The sequence below is a fragment of the Lacerta agilis genome, chromosome 5, assembly GCF_009819535.1.
Source record: "Lacerta agilis isolate rLacAgi1 chromosome 5, rLacAgi1.pri, whole genome shotgun sequence".
Classification (NCBI taxonomy): Eukaryota; Metazoa; Chordata; class Lepidosauria; order Squamata; family Lacertidae; genus Lacerta; species Lacerta agilis.
The window spans coordinates 51,100,802-51,125,192 of record NC_046316.1 but is presented as its reverse complement, the minus strand read 5'-3'; the positions used below and the strand labels follow the sequence as shown (position 1 = coordinate 51,125,192).

Below are 24,391 nucleotides of genomic sequence, written 5' to 3'. Positions count from 1 at the left end.
GCTGCTTTGTATTGAACCTGACCTGGAATCAACCTTGCAAGTATGGCATGGAGTACATCAAAGCAAATAGCAGGTGACTACTGAACTAGCAGAGCACAGGGACAAACAGAAAAGAACCCAAGTCACTTGTGTAGGTGAGGACTCATCCACACTTCCACTTGACCCATGCTCCCTAGACACGGCTCTGAGTAGTTTTTCCTTTGCACCACTTCTTTCCAGGGGAAAGTCCACTCTTTGGTGACAGATCAGAACAAATGGCAATCCGGGGAAAACCCCAATTGCGATTTGCTTCAATTGAGTGCTAAAGAGCCGTTTCCCCTGGGGATGAGCAGTGGGACAAGAGGAAGTGTGGATAAGCCTGTGTAGTGGTATACGAAACATTGTGCAATGGTAGCTGCACATGTAGCTCAGTGCTCCCCTTTTCTGGGTTTAAATAGCTTTTAAGCAAGACTGACTCTGCTTTAGTTGGCTGCTTATGCTAGGTAACCTAGAAACCTAAAAATATTTTGTTTGGAACCTACTTAAGAGCCCCAGAGGGGGATGCTTAAGATCTCAAGTGAAGCCTTTCCCCCCATAAGCTTTGCATTTCTTCCCATTTACTACAGTGGGGGGGGTGGCTCTAATAGGTTGTATCCATCACAGGATTTCCATTTCTTCTGTTTCAGAGGATTGTGTTGGGGAGGGACATGGGCTGGGAGGGGAACAGGTGCAGGAGATTTGTGCATGGGGAGTCTGATGTTTGGGGATGTTTTTAACAGGACATCTTGTCCTCTCTGGTTACATTCAAGTTTTTGATGATAAAGATTAGAAGCATCCCAGAAATGTGTTCTGTGAAATTCAAGGGGGTTAGATATACATCAGCAAGACTTTCATTTCAAGAGGCAAGTGTCAAGTGTTAATTTCCTAAAGATTAAGCATTAGCTAAGCTCCCGTTGCTCGGTCCCAGCTCCTGCCCACCTAGCAGTTCGAAAGCATGTCAATGTACAAGTAGATAAATAGATACCTCTCTGGTGGGAAGGTAAACGACATTTCCATGCGCTGCTCTGACTCGCCAGAAGCGGCTTAGTCATGCTGGCCACATGACCCGGAAAAACTGTCTGCAGACAAACGCTGGCTCCCTTAGCCTATAGAGTGAGATGAACGCCAGAACCCCAGAGTCATCTGCGACTGGACCTAATGGTCAGGGGTACCTTTACCTTTACCTTTAAACTCTGAACATCAGCATTTCATTTTGTCAGTCTTCCAGGTACACCGCTTTTACAGACCTTGGATTATAATTTAATACAGTTTGTGACTGCCTGTGCTACCTGGTTGTGTAAATACTTAATAGTGGTATAATAGCAGACAGTAACATCTGCAGTTCAAAAGGAGAAAAAAGGAGATAATGGGGATGGAGGCCCACCTGGTCCTAATGGGGATCCAGGTAAACCAACCATATTAGTACTGCTCTTAATGTCTTAACAGCCAACTTAAGGTCCTCTTTAATAAATTTGAAATTATGTATATTTTGTGTAAGCATGTATAAGGCAGTGTTGTAAGATAAAATGTTTTAATTTTGGTTTATCCACTGAACTTGAGCAAGTGATCTGCAGGCAGATGTGAATTAGCCCTTAGTGGTCCAAGTTATCTTTCCCCACACACACACCCCTGCAAAATTCCTACCATATATGGGATAACACAGGGGCAGAGGGGCTCGTCAACCTGAAAAGTAGCCCATCTAGGAGAATGAAAACTCTGATCCTAAACCTCTGCTGCCTAGCAGGATATCTTCTGGAGAAGAAAAGGCTAAGGGGTAAAGCCTACATATATCTGGAGTGGAGTCCCTAAGGCAGTTGGATGGCGCCTTGTACGCCTCCTTCCAGCCAAGCTGGTGCCAAATGTATTGCTCTGCTTTCCTTTGGACCACATCAGTGAGACCAAGAGGGGGTCTTGTTGTATGGGCAGCCAGGGCCTCCATACACAGGTTTGTGCCCTGAAGTGGTTACTTCAGTGCTGCAACCACAGCAGTTTGACTTCATGGAAGCATACTCCATTTTCTTTTGAGACAGATGGGTGCCCACACGGGGCACAAGAAATGAGAACTACTTCAGCATTTTAGTATTGGATTATGTGTCCTTTCTGCTTACCTCTGATAGTATTCCTCCATAGTTCACCCCCCCCCGAGTGCAATAATGTCTCTGTTGATGGTCTTGTGGACTTGCAGAATACAGGCCAACTGTCTATTCACATAGTTGCTCCTGGGCATCATCTCCTACAGCTTTGTCACCACCGTTGATTTAGAGGGGACATGAAGCGGCTCAAGTTGGAAGGGAGATAACTAGAACACAGATGGCGCTTGAGCTTGACTTGCTACAAAATGGACAGATTGCATCACAGAACATTTTTAAAAAAGAAAAAGAAAAAAAAAGATAATGCTGTGGCAGTAAGAAAGATATACTTTTCCTTTGTTGCTGTTGCTTCTCTAAATTGTATTCCAGGTGGTAAATGACCTGGTAAACTTGGACTGCCTCTGCTTTGAGATTGAGCCATTTATTGCCTGCTGTGATTAGTCTGCCACTCTCTTTGCAAACTCAGTTCAACTTGGAGGACACGGTTTCAAATATAGTGTCAGAGTTTGATGCATTAGGGGCTGAGTCTTTCACTGTTTGTTCAGACTGGTTTTCAGTGGGGCTTGCCTGCCAAAGTAAAGGTGCATGGGAGAGGGTGGACACCTGTGAGCTAGACCCATGCCTCTCTGGGTCCCTTGTTTGTTGGTTATCAATGCCACAGTCAGAAAGCCTAAAATCTACTGTTACTCGGATCCCTGTTCAAAAATTCTATGCTGGATTGCAGATTCCACCTAACTGTTCAGATCTTCCCCTTGTGAAAGACGCTGTTGGACTGTAAGATTTCATCCATTTCCTGAGATTGCCTAGAATCCCTTCATCTTCACCTGGTAGGAAATGGCACCATAAATTACCTCGTTAGGCCTTTCTTTGATAACACTGAACTTGAAAAGTTTGTGACTGTTTATGACACCTGGGAGGCAAAATGGTTCTGTTGTTTCAGACAGAAAGATCACAGAGGTTGTTGAGCTACAACCATTCACTGGTTCCCTGAGACTACCCTAAATGTGCCAAAGGATTCCATCTTGAGGATGGTTATTAAATTTAGTAGCCACTTCAGAAAAAAGTACAAAATATTTAAATCAATATAACAATGCTAACAAGTGATCAGATGCAAAGGTTTGATTAGAGGTTTGAAGTTCCATAGCAATATGCTGATGCAGGGGTAAATCAACTCCTCCAAGCACTTGATTCAGAGAAGACCGAAAAGGTGGCTTTTGTGACAATAAATTGGTGACATTGTAATAGCTGGTGCTGAACCTTCTCTGATCTTTCAGGATTGCAGCCTTGTGTTGTTATTGAATGAACATCTGTTCCAGGACAAAACGAAAGTCCGAAAGGAAATATAGTTTTTTCTTTTGTTGTTGTTTTGCCAAATGTAGCTACCAAATATAGCCTGATTTTCACCAAGTGTACCTGATTGTGAATCAGACTTGATGGAAATTAGTAAAAAGCTCTTCAATAACTAAATTAAATCCAATGATCCACCTCCGTCCTTATTACCTTCTGGTATTTTATCACCAAGCATTGAATGACCAAGCTAGCATTTAAGTAATCTATTTTCTTGCGAACTTCTGATTTGTCACATTAATTTTCATTGATGCTATAATTTTTTTAATGTTGGGAACTATTTTGGGAGGCTGTATATCTGCAGAATAGTACAGTGGTACCTCGGGTTAAGAACTTAATTAGTTCTGGAGGTCCATTCTTAACCTGAAACTGTTCTTAACCTGAGGTGCACTTTCGCTATTGGGCCTCCCACTGCCACTGTGCCGCCGGTGCACAATTTCTGTTCTCATCCTGAGGTAAAGTTCTTAACACGAGGTACTACTTCCGGAGTTAGCAGAGTTTGTAACCCAAAGTGTTTGTAATCCGAGGTACCACTGTATATAAATGTTGATATATAATATAGTATATACATGTTTATCAAAGAATTCTTATCAAGCGCCAACAGGTCTATCATACACTGATCTCAACTCTCCAACAGTTAGTCCTTATTTAGCCAAATCAGCACCATCCTTGCATAAGAATAAGATATCAGCAGGCTTGGAGGAGCTCCAACCTTGGGGGAGACCTTTAAGTGTGGGACCCAAAGGACAGCCCAATGAAGACTGAACCTACCCAGAGAGAGGATGAGAGGATGTGTGTCATTCACTCGTGCTTAGATTACAGTGAGCTGGCCACTGTCCCACACTACTTTGATTCCATTGTACTGACACTTCCAATTTCACTGGCAGCTTCTGAGGCGGGGGAATAGAACAAAATAGCAGGTGGCATTTGGTCACATTTATGGATTCTGTGCTGAAGTTTGAAGAAGGAGGTTCCGGTCATTAGAATGCCTCTGAGGAAGCAATATAGTTTTGTTCTAGCTTCCCCAAATAAGCAAAACCAACTCTTATTTTACATTTTCCCCTGAAGGCAAAATATTTTGGTCTGTCTGTAGAAGATAAACCATTTCTCTAAAAGTTAGGCACCTATAGTGTCTTTTTTAATTTGACCTCAAAAGCAGCTGAGGAGATTTTGGTGTCCGTGGCAGAAAATCCAAACGCTGCTCATCATGTAATAATAAACTAAATAAATGACAATTTGCTGCCATTTAATACGAGTCCCAAATCTGCCGTCTGAGGCGAAGCAGCTTTGCCCAGCTTAATGGCAAGGCACACCTGCCTACCTATGCAAAGATTAATGTAAGGGTAGCAGAAATTATAATTAGAAATGAATATTTTATTATTTATCGGGGTGCATTCTTAACAAACAAATACATAAACTTTGAGTCTTTCTACATTGCAATGAAGAAAACAGCTTAGAAATGCTGCATGCATTTTGTTTAAAATGTTTTGTGTGTTTAGACCTTTAAACCACCCTTGACAAAACTCAAATTTTTGTTTGGTTTTTGGCAGAATTTAGGCCACAACTTTATTGATTACAGCAAGTGAGAGGTTGCATAGGCTCTGGTTCAACTAGCTCCCTGCACCGTGGCAGGTAGTGCTGACCCAAGGCAGCAGCATAGATCAGCCTAGGGTGAACACCTGGAACAGCAGAAAGCTAGTCCACCACCCAGATGTCCCGCTGGACTCAGGCACGAGCACAAGCCCTCTCGGGGTTGACCAAACCATTGAGTCCCTGGATTCCTTTAAGGGAATATCCTTCACATAGGGATGGCGAGAGCGTTCCCCCATCCCTATCACCTGAACCAGACCCTATCTGCAACCTTACAAGTTGTGACAATTTGCTACGCGGCAGGCGAAACCCAAATGGCAACAGCCAATCAGCCAAGTGGGGAAAATTCCTGCCGTGCCCCTGTCCCAACGAAAGACGACACACGATGGCATAGCAAGGTCAAGTGCAAGCCCTAAATATAGGGAGAGGTGGTTGGGTGTTCCGATGCACTGGCCCAAAGAGGAAGCTCTGGGTCACATGCATAGGCATATATAGGTCCCTCAATCCATTTGGCTAGTGTCCCATTGGCCTGATTAAGCCCAGCATCGAGGGACCTACCAATAAGGTGTAGTGGCTATCCAAATGTACCCACCCACAACACAGGGTTTGGTTGCCAGGTCTCACCACAACACATGCCCTCTTTGAGGGAGGACATGATTTGGAGAACAAAACCAAACTCGTTGTTTAAAACTGACATTTTGACATGAAGTTGTCCCCTCAAGAAAACATCCTCTATAACCCATCACAAATAGCTCTTTATGCCAGCACCTTGGTTGATCTGTGATTAATTAACCTTTATTCTTTATTTCCTTTAAAAGGAAGCCTTCTCAGCAGAGAAATTTAAATAAAAGGAAAGAAAGGGCACATGTCTATTAATGTGAGATTATGGCGGAAGATAACACAACACGCTAAATAATTCCCAACAAAGTCCTCTGGTCAGATTTATATTACATTTGTAAGTTACTGTACTTTAAAAATTAATGAAAGATTTAATTATGGCATTGTTGCCACTGACCTTTTTAAAACGACTTCCTCATAAATCGGCAGATGATTTGCAGTGTTTCTCCTGGTTTATGGTTTTCTTTGGGGGGAAAGCTCACAAATTAATGGCTTCCATCCTTGACTCATTTTTTATAAAAGGCTGAAAGTTTACACATTCTACTGAGGTGACTGAGACATTATTGCAATTTATTTGGGATGCTCATGGGGTTTAACCATTTATTTGAGGAATTTAAAGACTAGCAGCTCGTTGGGCTGTAAAATATTATTTTACCGTCCAAAGTGGGGAATATTTGAAAAAAAGAAAGAACACATTCTGGAAGGTGACTTTGTCCAAATGCCATCTGGCTTCCATATTTATTGTTTCTCAATAGTTTCCAATCCAGTTCTGCTCAGCTGAGAAATCAAGTAGTGACTTTTCCTATTGACTTTCCAGACTACTGATTTGAAAACTTGGCTGTGTTCTTCCATCACTGACAGAATAGTCCTTGTAAAGTTGGCAGTATAGTTCCTGGTCTAACTGACTATGGACAGGATTCACGTAACAAAGCCTGTTAGTGGAAGTTCTGCACAACGGTTTCTTCTTTCTCTTTACCCCATATACCCACCCACACCCCAAAATTGGCGCAGGAGGTTGGTGGAACCCCCAGAAAAGCACATAGGGGGAGAAAAAGTGATTTTGACCAAGAAGTTCAACAACTTTGAGCAAAACTTTTTAAAAAAAGCTCAACAACTTTTCTGTCTGGATTTCCACTGTTTAAAGAGCACATTCCACCTTATGCTGCATGCAGGAACTACAGGCCTTGAAGAGCTTCTCTTGTCTAAAAGGAACCCACTTCAATCTGTTAGACTCTCTCCTTCCCCAGCCAAGGATTTTTGAGGAACGAAGCTTGGAGTTGATGATGGCAGGACTGGCAGGGAAGAGGTAGTGATGTCAAGCAATTAATTGGGCTTTTGATGTGCTCACACTGAATGCTTTAAAAATATTTGAGGTTAGACTTGAAACTTGAAAAGCCCAGTTAATGTTCATGGTGAGCCATAGAGGGGTTCATGCATCCATAGTTAACAATTTATAACAATATATTTGGGATACATGTGTTCATAGAATATTTTGATGGACACCAGCAAATCCTAGTCTGAAATGATCAGCTATATTTCCCCATTCAAATGAAGTAGAGCAGCATTAAACCTAAAGTGAAATACCATTGAAATATATATAAAAACAAAAAAATTGTCCAGTAGCACCTTAGAGACCAACTAAGTTTGTTCTTGGTATAAGCTTTCGTGTGCATGCATACTTCTTCAGATACCTGAAATACCATCATTCAGCCTGCCCTTGGGCCTCTCCTCTCCTGCCTTCCAACCATTGGTGATCATTACAGCAGGAAGAAGGTGGTGAAAGAGAAGTCATTTCCATGCTTATCTTTCCATTTCTACAGTGGAAGGGGAAATAGGTCTGTCATTTCTACTGCTAATAATGAGTAAAGACTTCCCGTTTCTTGATCAAATAGGACTTGGGGAGCAGGCCAAGAATTTTCATTTTCTCTTGACACATCAACAAGCTCCCAAACTTTGTGCATCTCAGTGCAAATCCTGCAATATAGCTAAATTCTCAACTCAAAACATTTTTTTAAAAAATGTGTAATCCCAAATCAACATTGAAAAATTACCACAGTAAATAAGGGCTCTTATTATAGGAAGTTGACCTGGAACACTTTCTGCAACTTGGGGAAAAATATCCTTTTTCAATTTCTGCTGCTTTAATTACATTTAGTATATTATTGTTTCTGTCTAAATCATAGTAATTAAATACACACATCTTCTTTGAAATCATTTAATTAAAGAGTAGCTAGTACTTTGTCATGTTTAGAATGCTAATGCATTTGCTTTCACTTGAACTTCTTTCTATAGTTCATCTCTGCAGGATTATCAGTCCCTCTCCTTTTACATTTCCCCAAAATACGTGTGAGGGCTGCTGGGGTTTACTTGATGAATTTGATAGTGGAAAAATGAAAGCAGTGTCTTTCAGTGCTGGATTATCATCAGTGCTTAATGCCGATAGTGGGGTGTGTGGCTTTTCTGTAAGCTTGTGTTTAATAAGCTATGGCCCAGAAAATGTTAGGCTCCCGCACTCCTGGATAGCTGATAAGTTAGTAAATGTGATATACCAGATTGCTTTCACATCTGGCATAAAGCTATCAAAGAAACCAGTGGGACTGTATTGATGTGCACCAGCTGTGTGTGTGACCACTAAATGGAAACATGTACAAAGCATAAGATGCTAAATCAAGTGTGAACAAAGTTTTCAGCAAGGCTGTATGGTAGTATGTTATATAGCTTAAGCGGATAACTAGGAGAAAAGAGAAAAGTTCCATCAGCACACCATTTTCTGAGAGCCAGTGTGGTGTAGTGGTTAAGAGCGGTAGTCCCATAATCTGGGGAAATGGGTTTGCGTCTCCACTCCTCCACATGCAGCTGCTGGGTGACCTTAGGCTAGTCACACTTCTTTTTTTAAAAAAAAAAATAAATTTATTTTTCAAATATATCAAATTACAGCCAATTTAACATCTACACACAAATTACACAAATCAATGCTCTGCCGAGCTACGACTCCCCTTCCTCTCATCAGCAGGTTTTCTAGTCCATTCTAATCACGCAGTTTTTACCCCTTCATCTATCGAACTATGTCAAAGGTTTATTCCAATCCTACTAGTGTTTTTAAACTTCCTCGGTTCAATCTTAAATATTCCACAAATTTACTCCAATCTCTTTGAAACCTTGAGTCGTCCTGGTTTCTGACCCTGCCGGTCAGTTTTGCAAGTTCAGCATATTCCACCATCTTCGTCTGCCACTCATCAATCATTGGTAATTCCTGTAATTTCCACTTTTGGGCAAGCAATATTAGGCTAGTCACACTTCTTTGAAGTCTCTCAGCCCCACTCACCTCACAGAGTGTTTGTTGTGGGGGAGGAAGGGAAAGGAGAATGTTAGCCGCTTTGAGACTCCTTTGGGTAGTGATGAAGTGGGATATCAAATCCAAACTACTCTTCTTCTTCTTCTTCTTCTTCTTCTTCTTCTTCTTCTTCTTCTTCTTCTCATTTTGTCAGCTTGAATGAGTGGGTATAGCAGAGGGCAGAGTACCTTCAACCCCATCATAGATTTACTACACATATGCAGCTAGTAATTATGTAATTGTACAACGTACTGAGTGTGGTGGTCCTGTCATAACCATGCTGCAATCAGCTGTGTTTCAATCAGTGGCAGGGGTGAATTTGCTCCACACCTACCACTTAGCTGAAGTAGACTCAATTGAAATTCCCTAAGGGGAAGGGAGAAGGACACCTGGGACACGGGTAACCAATCACAGGGTAGCTGACCTTGGGATGCTCTGACCCCCATTTGCCCTCTTTCTACAATCAGCTGTGTTTCAATCAAATCTTTTTATGTTCTAGTGAAACTGTTCCCTTCCCCCTTTTCCTTCTAATACCATAAGGAAAACTGGCAGGTGATCCTATGGCTCTCCACCCAGGAAAAAATAAAGACAATTACAATAATCTGCTTTATTTTCTCAACCAACAGAGAAATATCACACAGCAAGGCTCTTTATTTGAGCACTCTCTGTTGGGCATAAACGTGGACATGAGTCATCAAAGTAGTGCTTTTAACTTGGCTTCCTGATTCCTTCTCACCTGAGATTCTCAGGGTCCAGGAGTTTGTTTCCACTGGTTAATTATAACAGATTGAGTTGTTCCTCCAACTCTTCAACCCTTGGGAGAGATTGTCAGGCTTTGTTTATGTTTCTCAAAATGGCGACTGGTGTCTGTGTCCTCATCTGATCTTGCAACCCACCTCTTTGAAATGGTGGCTCTAGCTGACTCTTCTGTGGCGAGAAAATAACTACCAATCAGTTACCAGATTGAAAACAAACCCCCCACAGCTAGACCAATGAACAAGGCCTTTTACCTTGACGCCTGGGGTTATTTAATTAAAAGATTTTTGTTGTAGCTTTGTTGTCCCATTATTTCAAAGACTTGAGCTTTATTCAGGTCAGACTTTGAAAGCCACAATGCCAAGTAAGTGCTTTTGGTACTAATCCTGTGCATATTTACCGGGAAGTAAGTTCTTAGAAGATAACCATAGGATTGCATTTGTGTGCCTTTGTTTACCAATTCTTACTCACTCTGTTCACTTTAATGCTGCACATTTTGTGAGGTTCAACTTTACAGCCAAAGCCGCTGTTTCAGGGGTCAAGAAAGAAATGTTAGTGAACCAACTTTATCTTGAAGGCTTTTGCACATTTTTCATACCTGCTCACATGCATAGTTCCACATCTCCCGCTGCTACGGATGCTTTGTTTGTTTGTTTTTAAATTGAAGCAGCTTCTTCACTGCATTATCTCAAACTATCAGGGATACTGCAGCAAACTCCTTGATGAACTTCAGGAGCACGAAAAATACTTTTTAATTACAGTAGGCATTATAAGCCAGTGTTTGATTTTAGGATGGATTTTTATTAATTTAGACTCTGTATGGTTTACTTTTATGTGTACTGCTTAGAAATGCTTATCAGCAAACGGGGTATATAAATTTCATAAATAAATAAATAAATACTCCGAATGTCAAGGACACCTTATGTAGACACACCGGCAAAGTCCTCTTTTTCCCACACTTCCTCCAACCCATATTTATCTCTCTCTGCTACTTTTTCTCATGCTCTCTCCATTCTCTGCCCAGTGCCTCCACTCCATCCATCTAAGCACTCCTGTGCCACGTACTTAGCTCAGAACCCCTTTTCACTCTGTTGTCCCCCTCCATCTCAATGCAATGCTGATTTGTTTTTATCTCCCCTTCCTCTCTTCAATTCAGTGCAGCAGCAATATTACCACCACCACCACCCCCCGGCCGCCTTCAACTTTCTTCTCTGTTGGATGCTTCTGCTGTGCTGTGCTTGGCTCAGAGCAGAATGAGAGCAGGAGGAAATCACACTCATGACCTCTGAGGCCAAATTCCACAACATCTAAAGCTTCCTGCAAAAGGATGCTAATGCTGCTCTAGCAGCCACACTCTATGGTTGATCCTATGAGCTGACATATGCATCTTGACCGCTTACATGAATTCTCATGCCTTCATGGTGGTGACTCTAGTCTAGCAGGACTCTACAAAATCACCAATGGAAGGTGCAGAAGAGGCCAGTGCTATCAAAAGCCACACTGAGTGGGTTGCCCATTTCTGCCCTGTTAAAATGATGGGAAGCTGTGTGAGATTAATTGGGCCCAGTTATAAGACAGGGAATTGCATATGATCTTGGAAATATACCAAATATAGTATGTAGTTGAAGATGTTAAAGTAAGTTTTTTTAAAGAAAGAAAGAAAGAAAATAAGAGCTGACACGATAGTCTCAGATGGAACTCAACAACAACACGAGTCCTGGTGGCCGCCTTAGCCAGATCTTCAGTCACCAGGGAAGGCTCTGTGTTTAAGTTACCTAGGGATTTCATCTCGTCTCCTTTTCTAGAGAGGGCAGTTAATGTAATAGCTTTGGATTAATATAATCATGCTTGGGATTGGATTGAATAACAATGGTCTCACCTCCACTGGGAAAGTCTCACTCATCTCTTTTTTTCTAGTGGAGAGATGATAAGAACCAGGATGTTTCCCTCTGGAATTGTAATTCTTGTTTCCACTTTTTAGATGGTTCATAGGAATGTTGTGTAGAAGGAATATTTTCTAATGGTTCTTCCCCCCCCCCTCTCTCTCTCTCTCTCTCTTTCTCTCTCTCTCTCTCTCTCTCTCTCTCTCTCTCTGCTTTTCCCCACTATCAACCTACAGGATCTTTGGCCATATTAATCTCCGCTCTGAATGGCAGCTAGTAAAAGTAGATTACAAATCTTTCTTTAGCCGGAGGTGCAACAAGGATGACTTTCAGACGTGGCATCTGCACAACCAGGTACTACTACTATACCGACAGAGCTTTCCTTGTACATCATTCAAAAGAAATACTCCAACACTGGCACAAAAGGAATCCAAGTCATTTGATTCAGTAGGAAGGACTGAATAGGAAGAACTTGACCCAAAAAGTTAGGGAAGAAACTAACCAGCAACTAGCTGCCAAAAGGAAGAGTTTTCAAGTCATGATACTGTTCAGGAAAGCAGAGGCAGGAGTGATAGAGAGTCAATAGCATGTGCATGAAAGCTTGGAGAAGGTGCAGTGGACACACAAATCAGAAATAACTAGGAATTGAACAATTTTCCCCTTCCACAAATGACAAACACTAATTATGGTGAACCACAGTGTGACTGTTATGACTTGATTAAATGGTGTGGTATCTGAGGAACTTGACTGTAATTATGGCAGAGGGATAAGAATTAATCTGAGTGAAGGATTGCTGTTAAAATAAGGAAGTGAGAGGGTGTCCAGGAAGCTGTTTCAGAAATCCATATTAGACCACCAAATCTGTTACCAGGGATTAACCAAGGTTGTGCAGAATGCCTGGAGGGAAGTGTGCATCTGAGAATATGCAGAGAAGATACACCTCCTCTTGTTATGATTTGTAGTTTTATTTTTCCTGTATAATTTTAGAAATTGCTATTAAGTTAGCAGGCTGCAAATAGACAATTTAGACAGTATTCTAGATTTCATTTGCTTTCAGAATTTGGAGATTGTAGAAATAAAGGACCAAATGCAATATGGTGACTCATTCCCCAGGCTTTCAAGAAAGATTGGAAACTGGTGCCTCCTCTACAAATTAACCACACCAGGGAGCTATGTAGAGCTCATTGTCTCTATCTTAACTCTCCGTTGTTTTGTTCCAAAGGGTGAACCTTGTGTTATGGGAGAGAGGAAGATCTATAAGAAACGCAAAGCAGGGGCCTGGTGTGCACTGACTAAGGATTATTCAAGAACAGTTGTTTCAGAACCTTGCATATGTGCTGAATGGGACTTCGAATGGTAAGCTATGTTGTCTTTCACAGTGCGTTTCTTGCAACTCTTACTGTTGCTTGTGTGTTATGTTCCAAAGATGATGCAAAATAATGCAACATTAGTCTTTGTTCATCATAATAGCATAGTAGCCCTAGGGTAGGAGAGGAATTTATTTTAAAAGGGCTTACACTTGGAATTTGGCCGTTCTGGTGCAATCAAGCTTTGACTATATTAGATCCTCTCTTGAATCAAGCATCTTATTTCCAAGCTGCTAATGCAAAGGAAGACATACTTTAGAATTTTGAAATTAAGATATTTCAAAATTCCGCATGCCTTGCCCTAAAACCCCCCCACCAAAAACAAAAGTGCAAAAACAAAACAAGAACCAGTTACTGGCTTGCTGCAAAAAACCAATAAAAGTCAATAGAAGCCAAATTAGGTACTTAGGATCTGGGGGCGGGGCGGGGAATGTTTCCTCACAGAATCGAGTCCCATCTTCAAGTGGTATAAGAACCTCCTCTTCCTCTTTAGGATTCTGCTGTCAAAGAACTAAATTTAGTATATTTGTGTCACGTAAAAAGTAATGGTAGCCATGTTGGGCCATAAGGGGGAAAAAAATCCATAATCCATATTAGGGCTGACTTTGTTAGGCTGCCCAAAATGTCACAGAATGCCACAGCCAAAAATATCAACAGGAAAATGTACATGTAATCATATAATAACAGAAAATAATCTAGACCTTTCCCCCTCTTTGTAGAAAAAACAAACCATGTAGCATTATTAGCATTCTTGCTTGAAGTTTCCTTCCATTAGTTTTTTATTTACCCTTGTCAAGATCCCCCCCCCCCCGCCAAGCAAAACAGAGCAGCGGTTGGACTTGGTGATTTTTCTAGCATGCAAACCCTGGGGGGATTTCAAGCAGTGGGAAGGTGGGCAGCTTGTGTGTTTTTAATATACATTTACCAGAAGTTAATGAACGAGTCTGAGGCCTTGAGGGCATAGAGCAATGTTGTCTTTAATATTATTTAATATTAATGCATTTCTTTCTTTCAGGCAACGAATTGCTCCTCCCAAACATTTTTAATTACTGAGTCACTATGAGGGGGGGTGTGTGTATATATATGGAGAGAGAGAGAGACCTGGCCCGCTGAAAATGATTAATTTTGAATCTTGAGACAAAAAAACATTAGGGAATCTATAATCCGCTTTAAGTAGTTTGGAAATGCTTGCCTTCAAAGAATAATGGGATCCAACCAGGGTAATTATGGGCTACTGCACTCTGCCCATTTACGCACCTTTCTGAATCCTCTGGAGGCTTAAGAAGCTCATAAACAATAGTCAGTTATGTCAAAACCACTCTTATGACATAATGTCTGAATGCTGCATGAGGTACTCTAGGACCCCTGTTATTTCTGTTTGCCTTCAGAATGACATTTTCCGCAATGGGATGGCTATCATGAAATAGTGCCATGACTTCATCCTTGTGTAATTGGATAATATATCTCTGTTGCTGAGTTTCATGTTTTTTCATTCACTAAAACAATATCTACGGTCATTTCATACAGTATCTTTTCTGTGTAGTTATATGGGGGGAAAACTTCAGTGTGAACCTTCCTTGTATATGAAGATGGCAACAACTAATTGTCTGCCAGCATGACCAGTGATCATGGATGAAGGGTGTTGTAGTCCAGCAACACCCAGAGGGTCAAAGGTAAAGTGTGATTTAAAGTATAGTTTTGGATTTGGCGAGGGAGAGCTGGGTATAAATCTCTACTAGTCCATGAACCTCCATATGTGCCCTTGGAAAGTCAATCTCTCTTGGCATAATGTACCTCATAGGGTTATTGTGGCAATACAATCCTATGTATGCAACCCTGAGCTCTTTGGAAGAAGGATGAGATACAAATGTGATCAAAAAAACTGTGCTCATTCATGGCAAACCATCTTAAGTGTCTTCTTGGTTTATTCCCTTAGTGACTATGGGTACGAAAGACACAGTAATAATCAATGTATCCCAGCATTCTGGTTCAGCCCATCCTCCCAACTGAAAGAATGCAGCCTTGGACAGAGCTACCTGAACAGCACTGGGTAAGTAGGCCCACAGCCTGCCATCACCTTGTAGGGCAGGGCTGGCCAATGTGGTGCCCTCCAATTCCCATCATCCACAACCACTGGCCATGCTGTCTATCTGAATCTGATGGGCACTGGCATCCAACAACAGCTGGGGTCATTGTTGAGGTACGTGCTTTGCTATGTCTGGTTCATTTCCAGGGTGAGCTGCTGGCTGATGTTTGCAGCCTTGCTTTTGTACATCACCAGCTTATTCTTCAGAAAGCCATCCACGTAAAAAATGTCTAGGAAGAGATTCCCCAGGAGGCCCAAAGTTGTCTACTTTGGTGTCAAAATTAAACCCAAAATAGCAAAAGTCTTTTTGTAGAACCTGTTCATTTTAATACATATGGAATTAAGCCACTGAGGTAGAAACAGAATAGTGCTCACTTATCCCCATTCCTAAACCCCATACGTCTGAGAGGTAGGCTTGAATAGAGCCTGTGTGTGCATACAAGCTGTGTGTGCATAGGTTCTGCTCACACCTTATTTAAACTTTTAAAGAAAAAGACTCAGAGCTGTATGAGACCTTATATTAAATGTTCATGTCTTGCAAATTCCAGCTCGGTTTGAAGTAGCATAATAACCTGAGGAAAATTGGTTATTCCGGATTAACACTGGGCCAAAGTATTCAGCCCAGGCTTATTTGTTGGTTTCAGGGGTGAGGTGAAAGCTTCTCTCCACCCCAAAGACTTGAATAACCTTCAAGGACTCAGCAAATTCTAATACTTTTCTGGGGATTTAGCTTACCATTATTGACAAGAGTTTCGACTTTTTTGCCAGAATAGAAACAACACTTTGCTTCCACTTCAACAGGCAGCATAGCAGTTCCTTCTAATTTTGAACAGAATGCCCCAAGGGGAATAATGTTGGAGTTGCTGAAGTGACAACAAAGCATTTTTTATTCTGTGGGGGGAGAGGAATGGGAAATCTCAGCTGGCTCATCAATAATGGTAATCTACTCTTCCACAAAAGAATATCAGAATTTGACAAGGCTGCCCTGGAAGTCGCTTAACACTTGTCTCCTTTTCTTGTTGGATAAACAGTCCTATTAAAGTGGGATTCCAGATAACCAAAATCAAGTAAAAGAGTGTAACAGCATGCATGTCTCTTCTTTTGAAATACACTGATGCAAAGTCAATGGCATGTGTTAAATCAGAGTTGGGAAAATATGATGCTCCAGACCCATCTATCTAGCCAAGTGCTTCTCAAACTTGGGTCCCCAGCTGTTGTTGGACTACAACTCCCATCATCTATAGCTAGTAGGAGCAGTGGTCAGGGCCACACACCCCTCCCCATGGCACACCCTCTCTCTCCAGGCTCCACCCCTCACTGGCCTTGCTTCACATTCTCCTTGAGTACTTTTGCCTGGCTGTGTTGCCAAACTGTGATAAAGCCTCTTGCTTGCCTGGGTGTCTGTGTGTAGATAGATACTAGCCTATTGTATCTCAGTATAATATATATTCAACTCACCTTTTCCTCTGGTTGTGCCCACTACTGATATGTAGCCAAAGAAGGTTGTCCAGAGAAATTATGTGTCCCTTGAGCTGAAAAAAAATCTAAATTTGTTCTTAACAAGGGAGTAAGGTACATTGAAAGAGAGAGAAAACCAGTGAAAGGGAGACTAATGATCCTTCCCAACCTATATTTCACCTGTGTGCATTTCTACAGTTTAGTGTGGCATAGATCTGTCTTGGCGCTATCAACAAAAAGCTGAAATATAATGGATACCAAATGCTGCAGTTGATAAAAACTTTCAATTTCTTTACATTTCCTGTTAGCGAGCACAATGCATATGCTATCAGACATTGGCTTTTTTTCTTGTGAAATATGACATTTAAATAAACAACTCAACCCAACTCTAATTATCATATTTCACAGGTATCGGAGGATTGTTTCAAATAACTGCACGGATGGACTGCGGGAAAAGTATGCTGCCAAGCCTGGACAGTGCCCAGGCAAAGCTCCCCGAGGTCTGCATATCCTCACATCCAATGGCAAGTTGGTTGCGGAACAAGGGTTCAACACAACCTTCAGAATCCTCATGGAAGAGGTACCACTTCTAGGTTGATGATAATATAGGATTCCTTCCTTTATGCTGCTCCAATCCTTTACCCTCTTCTTCATGCATGATGAATTTTAGACATCACTGAAGGTGGTGGTAGATGAAAGTCTGAGTTAAAATTATAAGACTTTTAGTAATCATTAACGGCATTTTCATTTGTTACTTCCTAGAAACATTTTGGATTTTATAACTGATGATCCCTTAAACCTTTTTGTGGGGGGTTGTATTGCTTGCTCCAGAAAGGTAAAATGAAGCTCAAAGATGCCACTGTTTGAACTTCACTAAGGATAATTGGTGGCCTCCTTGTCTCTAGCCATAGGGCAAGCAAACAAAATAAAGGGAAAAGGGAGCCAAGAAGCTTTCAAGGCATCCTGCTTCACCATCCCAGGTTTCACAGCACAGCAGGGTGTTCATTCTCTTTTATTTTCTGGTTGAAAAAGGGCAAGTGCCCTCTTCTTTCTGGGCCAGTCAGACATCAGAATGAGAGCTAATAGCGAGGGGGTTGGGACTCCATTGGCCTCTGTCTTGGCTTATACTGGGAGCCTCACTTCAGAGCTTCGAAACCACTGATTTGAGCCAATCAAATTGCTATGTTTTATTTACTTTTAAGATCATTGATTTTGTTCTGGAATTCCGTGTGTCTTGAAGATTCTAGATCTGCCTTTTAACAGCAGCTTAACTGCAATCCTGTACTTAGTCTGATTGAGATCTATATAGCTTAAGGTAAAGGTAAAGGGACCCCTGACCATTAGGTCCAGTTGCGAATAACTCTGGGGTTGTGGCGCTCATCTCGCTTTATTGGCCGAGGGAGCCGGCGTACAGCTTCTGGGTCATGTGGCCAGCATGACTAAGCCACTTCTGGCAAACCAGGGCAGCGCACGGAAATGCCGTTTACCTTCCCGCCGGAACAGTACCTATTTATCTACTTGCACTTTGACGTGCTTTCGAACTGCTAGATGGACAGGAGCAGGAACTGATCAATGGGAGCGCATCCTGTTGCGGGGATTCGAACTGCCAACCTTCTGATTGGCGAGCCCTAGGCACTGTGGTTTAACCCACAGCACCACCCAGGTAAATAGGAGATCTGAAACTTTAGGATCCTAGGATTTTAGACTGTTTCTCTGAAGCCACCTAGCAATATTCAACCCAACTACACTTTTAGTTTGCTTTTATTTGAAATCCACCCAAACCCTAATGGGTTTTTTTATTTTTGCTTGCCTTACTAAATATGTTCAGCCCATTTGAGGCCTGGCCATCTTTCGAATGCAGCATACATAGAATTAAGAGTAGCCACCAACCTTTCCCTAAAGTGAAATTTCAGTATGAATTTAGAGGGTTTTTCTTGGGCACAGTACAGAGGCAAAACTCCAATGGATGCCAAAGGCGGGGAGAGATCATTGTGTGATGCCTACCCAGGATTAATAGAAAACATGGAAGCAGGTTGTTAACACAAGGTGTGCTTTGGGTATTATCTGTATTTCACCAGCACCCAGTGTCCTGTTGGGACTGGGGCTGGTGAAGAAGCTGTCCAGGCAGTAGACAAGGCTGATAAAACAGACTCAACTGTTGTCACTAATTTTTGCCCTAAACAATATTTCAAGGTGATTTTAGAGGTTCATGCATGGGTAAAACATCTGAAGAATTTGAAGGGGGGGGGAAGAGTTCTGATACTCCTGGTGAAATTTCTCAGGGGAAGAGTATCTGCATACCCCACATGGTGTTGTTGTTTTTTTATTACATTGAGACCTGCCAATGTCAGGGAATTGCTCTGTGACTCAGTGTAGACTTATTTCTAAGTTGTTATTTCTGAGATAGAGTAACACCAGAACCAGTGGTCAGGAATGATGGGAATTTTAACAGCATCCCTAAGTGCCTTTCGGCTTAGAGATCATGATTCTTCCCTTTCTTCTTGTACCAAGCTCATTAGAGAGCCTAAGCACATAAAGAACAATACACACAAAGCATTTTGAGCATATTGTAGTGTCTTGTTTTTTGGTTTGTCTGTTTGCTGCTGTTTTGGAATACGCTTTTTAAAGTGTTTTATAAGAGCAAACACAATTGATTATTAGAAGTGGGCATGCAACAAAACTCTACGGAACATACTGATTTCATATTGATTTTGAGCCTGCAATGAATGATGTCCAACTGGCTTTATCTACCAGCAGTTTCAACTTTGCAGGCTAACTGCACATTATGTTCAGTGTGTTGCTTTCACTGGCATATCTGTTTTATAGCAACCTGTTGGGTGGGGACAGAATCAGGTCTGGGAATGTGCATGCAGGAAGTCACATATCCTTTCATGTTACAGACCTAACGAACATTGCTGTCCATCTCCAAAGCTGCTATTTGCCCCAGGAATAAAGCTGCTATTTATGCCCACAGTACTCTTCCAACCATGCCTAAGTGCACATTTTGACGTTTTCATGAATTCATCTCATATCAGGTTAATGACAGGTGTCATTGACAATGCCAGTGATAGCAGATGCAGCTAACAATAACAGCAGCAGATGTGATTCCTTATGCTAGCAATACCAGGTGCATAATCACATATACTAATAGACTAAGGAGTCTATATTCAGGAATGTTTATTTAGGAGTAATCATTTATATCCCCAAATAGGGATGAACAAATCTGCCAATTTCAGCTCTCTCTGTTTCTCATTTTTCCAGACATAAATTCATTTCTCCATATTTTTGCAGCAATCACCATGAAAATTTGTCAGCAGTTTAGTCCAATTTTTCCTAGTGTACATATTTTTATATGCAATTTTAAATAATATACACACTATTTCAAACAATGTTCCCGACCATAATGCATTCTTCTCCACATTAGTTGAAGAACTGCATCCTAAAATTCAGCAAAGTACAAATTTAGAAAAACAGCTGTGTTTCAGTTTATGTAGCTGTGAATTAGGCAGTTTCTCATTAAAATCCCAGTGTAATTGGACCCCACCCCCCAGTGGATCTTTGAAAATATCACTTATATAGACATATCCTCAAATTATCCAGAGAAAGTAATCTTGTAGCGTCTAATTCGAGTGAGAATGCTATTGCTGAAATAACAAAGTTGTTGCACATCCAGAAGATGTAGTCCGGGTTTTGGGGGGTTTTTTTTGGGGGGGGGTTGCAGGGAGAGGGTAAAGACTGGATATCAGGGTGGGAATGGGTGAAGCTACGCAACCAATTGGTCAAATATTCTAACAAGCTATTTCTGTGCTGACCTCACCACCTCAGGATGGCATCTACCTGGATTTCGGAGATGCCTTATAAGTAACTTACTTTCTCACCACCATTCATCAGTTGCCAAGCACACTCAATCTGCAGACTTGTGAGCTTTAAGACACACCATTATCACATTTCCATTTGATCGTTTTACAGGACTAGCGCTATAAAAAGTGCCTCTCAAATATATCCAGCGAGCAGTGATTGTTATCCGTTTGAAATGCCTCCACTTCATTTCCACCTTAATTTATATTCATAAACTAAGGGAAAGCTGACATTGCATGTGTGGCAGTTGATACACCTTTCACAATTTTATATACAGGAAACATAGTTGAAAGGAATGGGATTAGCGGATCACTGCAATGCGGAGCCGGCTAGTAAGAGGCTGGAAAAAGGATCTGCTTCTCTTTAGATACGAGAACACTGCTCCTTTTCTCTTGAAAACTACAAATGCACAATGAGGGCATGGGTTGGGAATTGTGGCTGCAACCATTAGCAAGCTGAAATGGTTCGATAACAAAATGAACTTCTTATGAACCAAGAGGTGCATATAATTTCCTATCATTTTTGTTTTGTTTGCTTAAGAATCCTATCTTAGCTCTGGTTTTGTTTTTTTTAAATAAAGGACAATAGTAATGAAATATCCTCTCCTTGTCTCCTGCTATGTGGTATGCTGTAAGAAATAGATTGACCTCTGGAAGAAAATTGGTTACTCTGGGCCAGATATGATTATAAGGAGATGCGCCATTATCAAGCTATGGCAGCACTGATAATGCAATTTAGAGCTATACTTTCTCAGTGCCAAAAGTCTCTCAGGAAAAAAAGGAAGTTATTGCATTGGCTCTGCCAGAAATCTCTTCATCCAACAGATAACTCTAATAGCTTATGTTTATAGTGTGCACACATTTTCTGAACCACAGTCAAGGCCTCTTGTTTTGCAATATATAACAGTCTGTCAACAGATCACTTTCCTTCTTTGGTGATTCATGGTGAGGAGCAAGCTGTCCCGAAGCAGCTATCTCTTTTAAAGACTTGCAAACACAGTTCTAAAAGAGCAGTTAACTTTAAAAAAGAAAAAAATACATTGTTAGCTACTAAACCCAGAGATCCTGGTCCTCTAACAGCTAAACCAATAGTGCTACTCAATTTTGAGGCTAATTTTGAGGACCAGAGATCCTGGTCCTCTAACAGCTAAACCAATAGTGCTACTCAATTTTGAGGCTAATTATTGTTTATAAAATGTACCGGTTGGTTCAGAAGCTGCCTTTATCAGGCCACTGTCCACCCAGTTCAAAACTGTCTGTGTTGACTGGCAGTACCTCTTTAGGGTTTCAGTTGGGGGTTCTCTCCCAATCATACTTTGTGGTTCTTTGTTTCTTTCCGAGGTGTGTTGTTTTGCTTAGATTCTGTTCCTCAACAAACAGAACAGAATCCTTTCAGACTGCAGGCAGGGGTTATGATCCCCTGAAGTAGAAAATTAACACAACAGGGAGCAGGTGGTGCTTGAATGTCATCGCTCACCTGTAACTGAAGTTGTGCAATCTATGCTAGATCTCCTATACTACACCTAGACATTAGTCGCTGGCCCACCAACTTCCTTTCAGGGAAAATATAAATCAATCAACTCTAAATTACTGTATATGGTGCAAACTTTAACATTTAGAAAATCTACCCAGCCTTTCTTTTCTTTCCTCGTTTTTTATTACCAAATATATCCAGCAGCAAATATCAGATGGTCACTTATTGCATTGCAGGAAAAGTTCAAAGCTTTTGGGCCATGTTTATGCTAATAATAGTGGCAGTGCAGTGTATAACATAAATCACCCTTATCAGCCACATGGCTAAACCGCAGTGTTTCCTTCTGCAGGGTGATCTCCAGAGAACAAATATCCAACTAGATTTTGGAGATGGTACTGCTGTGTCCTATGCTAATTTCAGCCCTATAGAGGATGGTATCCGACACATTTATAAGAGCACTGGGATCTTCCAAGTGACGGCCTATGCAGAAAACAACCTGGGTTCTGATCTGGCAGCACTCTTCCTGCATGTGATCTGTAAGTAGTTACCTCTGGTGGGCTTTGAAAAAGCCCCTCCATAGATTGCATGCATAGTTCATTGTTTTGGAAGACTCTATCCTTGATTCCTGTTTTCCATATTACAGTTACTACTTGGGTTTTTGGGTTGTTGTTTTTTGCTGTTTGACATGCTTTACCATTCTTATCTCATTCATTTGTACAACAACCTTGTAATACATCTTCTTGAAGCACTAGTAAGTCCCATAGGGAGGTAAGTGAACATAGGATTTCAGCCTGAACGTTCTTATTTTACATATGGTGAACAAGGAACAACAGGGTGGATCCAGTTAGAGTTGAACTTATCCCCACTGAAATCACTGGGACTTCACTAGATCAGGACTAACTTCTCACACTGATTTCTGGGCACAAGGCAATGATTCACCAATGCTCACCTAAGGAGCCCTATCAGCTTGACCCCCATGCTCAATTCCATCCTTGCCTCTTTTGTAACTGTCAGGATCTTCCCCAGTACTGCTCATGAGTAACGACAGAGCCTCCTTAGAAAACTAAGGCTATTTATTAAGCATTGCTGTTTACAAGCGGAGATAGTCAAAAACATGACCGTTCAATCACTATCAGGATCCGGAAGTACATTCCTACGGCTACCCGCCCAACACCAAATTTTCGGCACCCTGAAACAATGTCTCCTGGGTCCCCTAGCCCCCCTGCTCTGTGCCTGTGTCGGAAGCTGTGAGCTTCTTTCCGATCTCGTCTGGCTGGTGGTGCTGGGTCTTTCTGCAGCATCACGGAGCCCTTGCTCCGCTCCCTCGCTTGGAGACAATTCCTGGGATAGGCTGGAGGAGGAGGAGGAGGAGGAGTCCATTTGCAAAAGGGGCTTGGGTTCCCTATAGCTTAGCGAGCTATCTTTCCTTGAAGAGCAGCTCTCCCTGCCCTGCTCCTGAGCAGGCCTCCCTCTCTCCCTCTCCTCGCAAGGAGCCGGGCTACTCCTGACAGTAACCAACAAAAAAAAAAACCTGTCATAAATTGTATTTAACAGAGCACATTGCTCTGAACTTGCAGCTCATTAAACTCAGTGCTAGCCATTTAGAGTTTGGGGGAGTGGCTAAAGCTGGTGAGAATTTATACAGCTTTGTTCAAACACACTAAAAGCAAATAATGTATACAAATTGCAAATGTATGGTACAAAGCAACAGTCATAAATTGAGCTGTAAATAAAACACTTGCATGAACTTATATAATATTCTCACATAGGTTTGAAAGCATAGAGTGAAATCCAGCAGTGTCTGTCCACCAATAGAACAGACACCAGTGGCCGAACACACATGCCCCTCTCTGGAGTGGAATGGGATGGGTGGGGTGTTGCAGGTGGAAGAAGGTGTATGGGGAAATCCAGTTGTGTGATACTGGATATTGCCCATCTGCATTTCTTTTCCTTGATAAATTTGAATTGCTACTGATTCTATGAAAAGGTATTTCCTAAAATATTTTCTTCTTACCTTTTTGGATTCCTGGTTCTTCTTTTGCTAAGGTTTCTAATGTGGCGACCTCAGAAGGCTCCCTTGGCATCTACCAGGAATCCCACTCCTCCCAATTTTCTATTGGAATTTGTTTTGGTTGTTTGTGGTGGTGGTGGTGGGGAGGTTGCCTGCTTTTTGGTCCGTGTTTTATTTTTTAGTGGTCTCTAGAGGAGTTTTGGTGGGAGAATTCCGGGCATTACCAGTTTTTCTTTTGTGAAATGAACATTTTGTGACACCCACAGCAGTTGTTTAGATTTCCAAATGCGTTCCTGGGCCCCAAAAGATTGGGAAACCCTGCTTCTTGGGTGCAAGTATCATGTGTAGTAACCATAGGCAACTCACATTTCAGAGTTTGACGTTTCAGAGTGCAAACCATGTATTTGAAATATGATTGTTTCGGCTGTTCATTTGTACTTCACCTGAAGCATGCCCGCAACGAAAGATGCTACTATTATTCTCTACTGATTGAGGGTAGAAG

At 41.6% G+C, this 24,391-nt stretch overlaps 1 protein-coding gene across 2 annotated transcripts in view; it reads left to right on the top strand.

The window, feature by feature from the left end:
• The window catches only part of SORCS3 (sortilin related VPS10 domain containing receptor 3), a 410,921-nt gene that overhangs the window by 342,192 nt on the left and 44,338 nt on the right, over positions 1–24,391 (top strand). For both annotated transcript variants that reach the window (XM_033149721.1, XM_033149722.1), the window contains exons 15-19: positions 11,873–11,990; positions 12,859–12,992; positions 14,940–15,053; positions 16,956–17,127; positions 22,228–22,414. In XM_033149721.1, the coding sequence (XP_033005612.1) occupies positions 11,873–11,990; positions 12,859–12,992; positions 14,940–15,053; positions 16,956–17,127; positions 22,228–22,414 (725 nt within the window). The remainder of the gene's footprint in view (positions 1–11,872; positions 11,991–12,858; positions 12,993–14,939; positions 15,054–16,955; positions 17,128–22,227; positions 22,415–24,391) is intronic.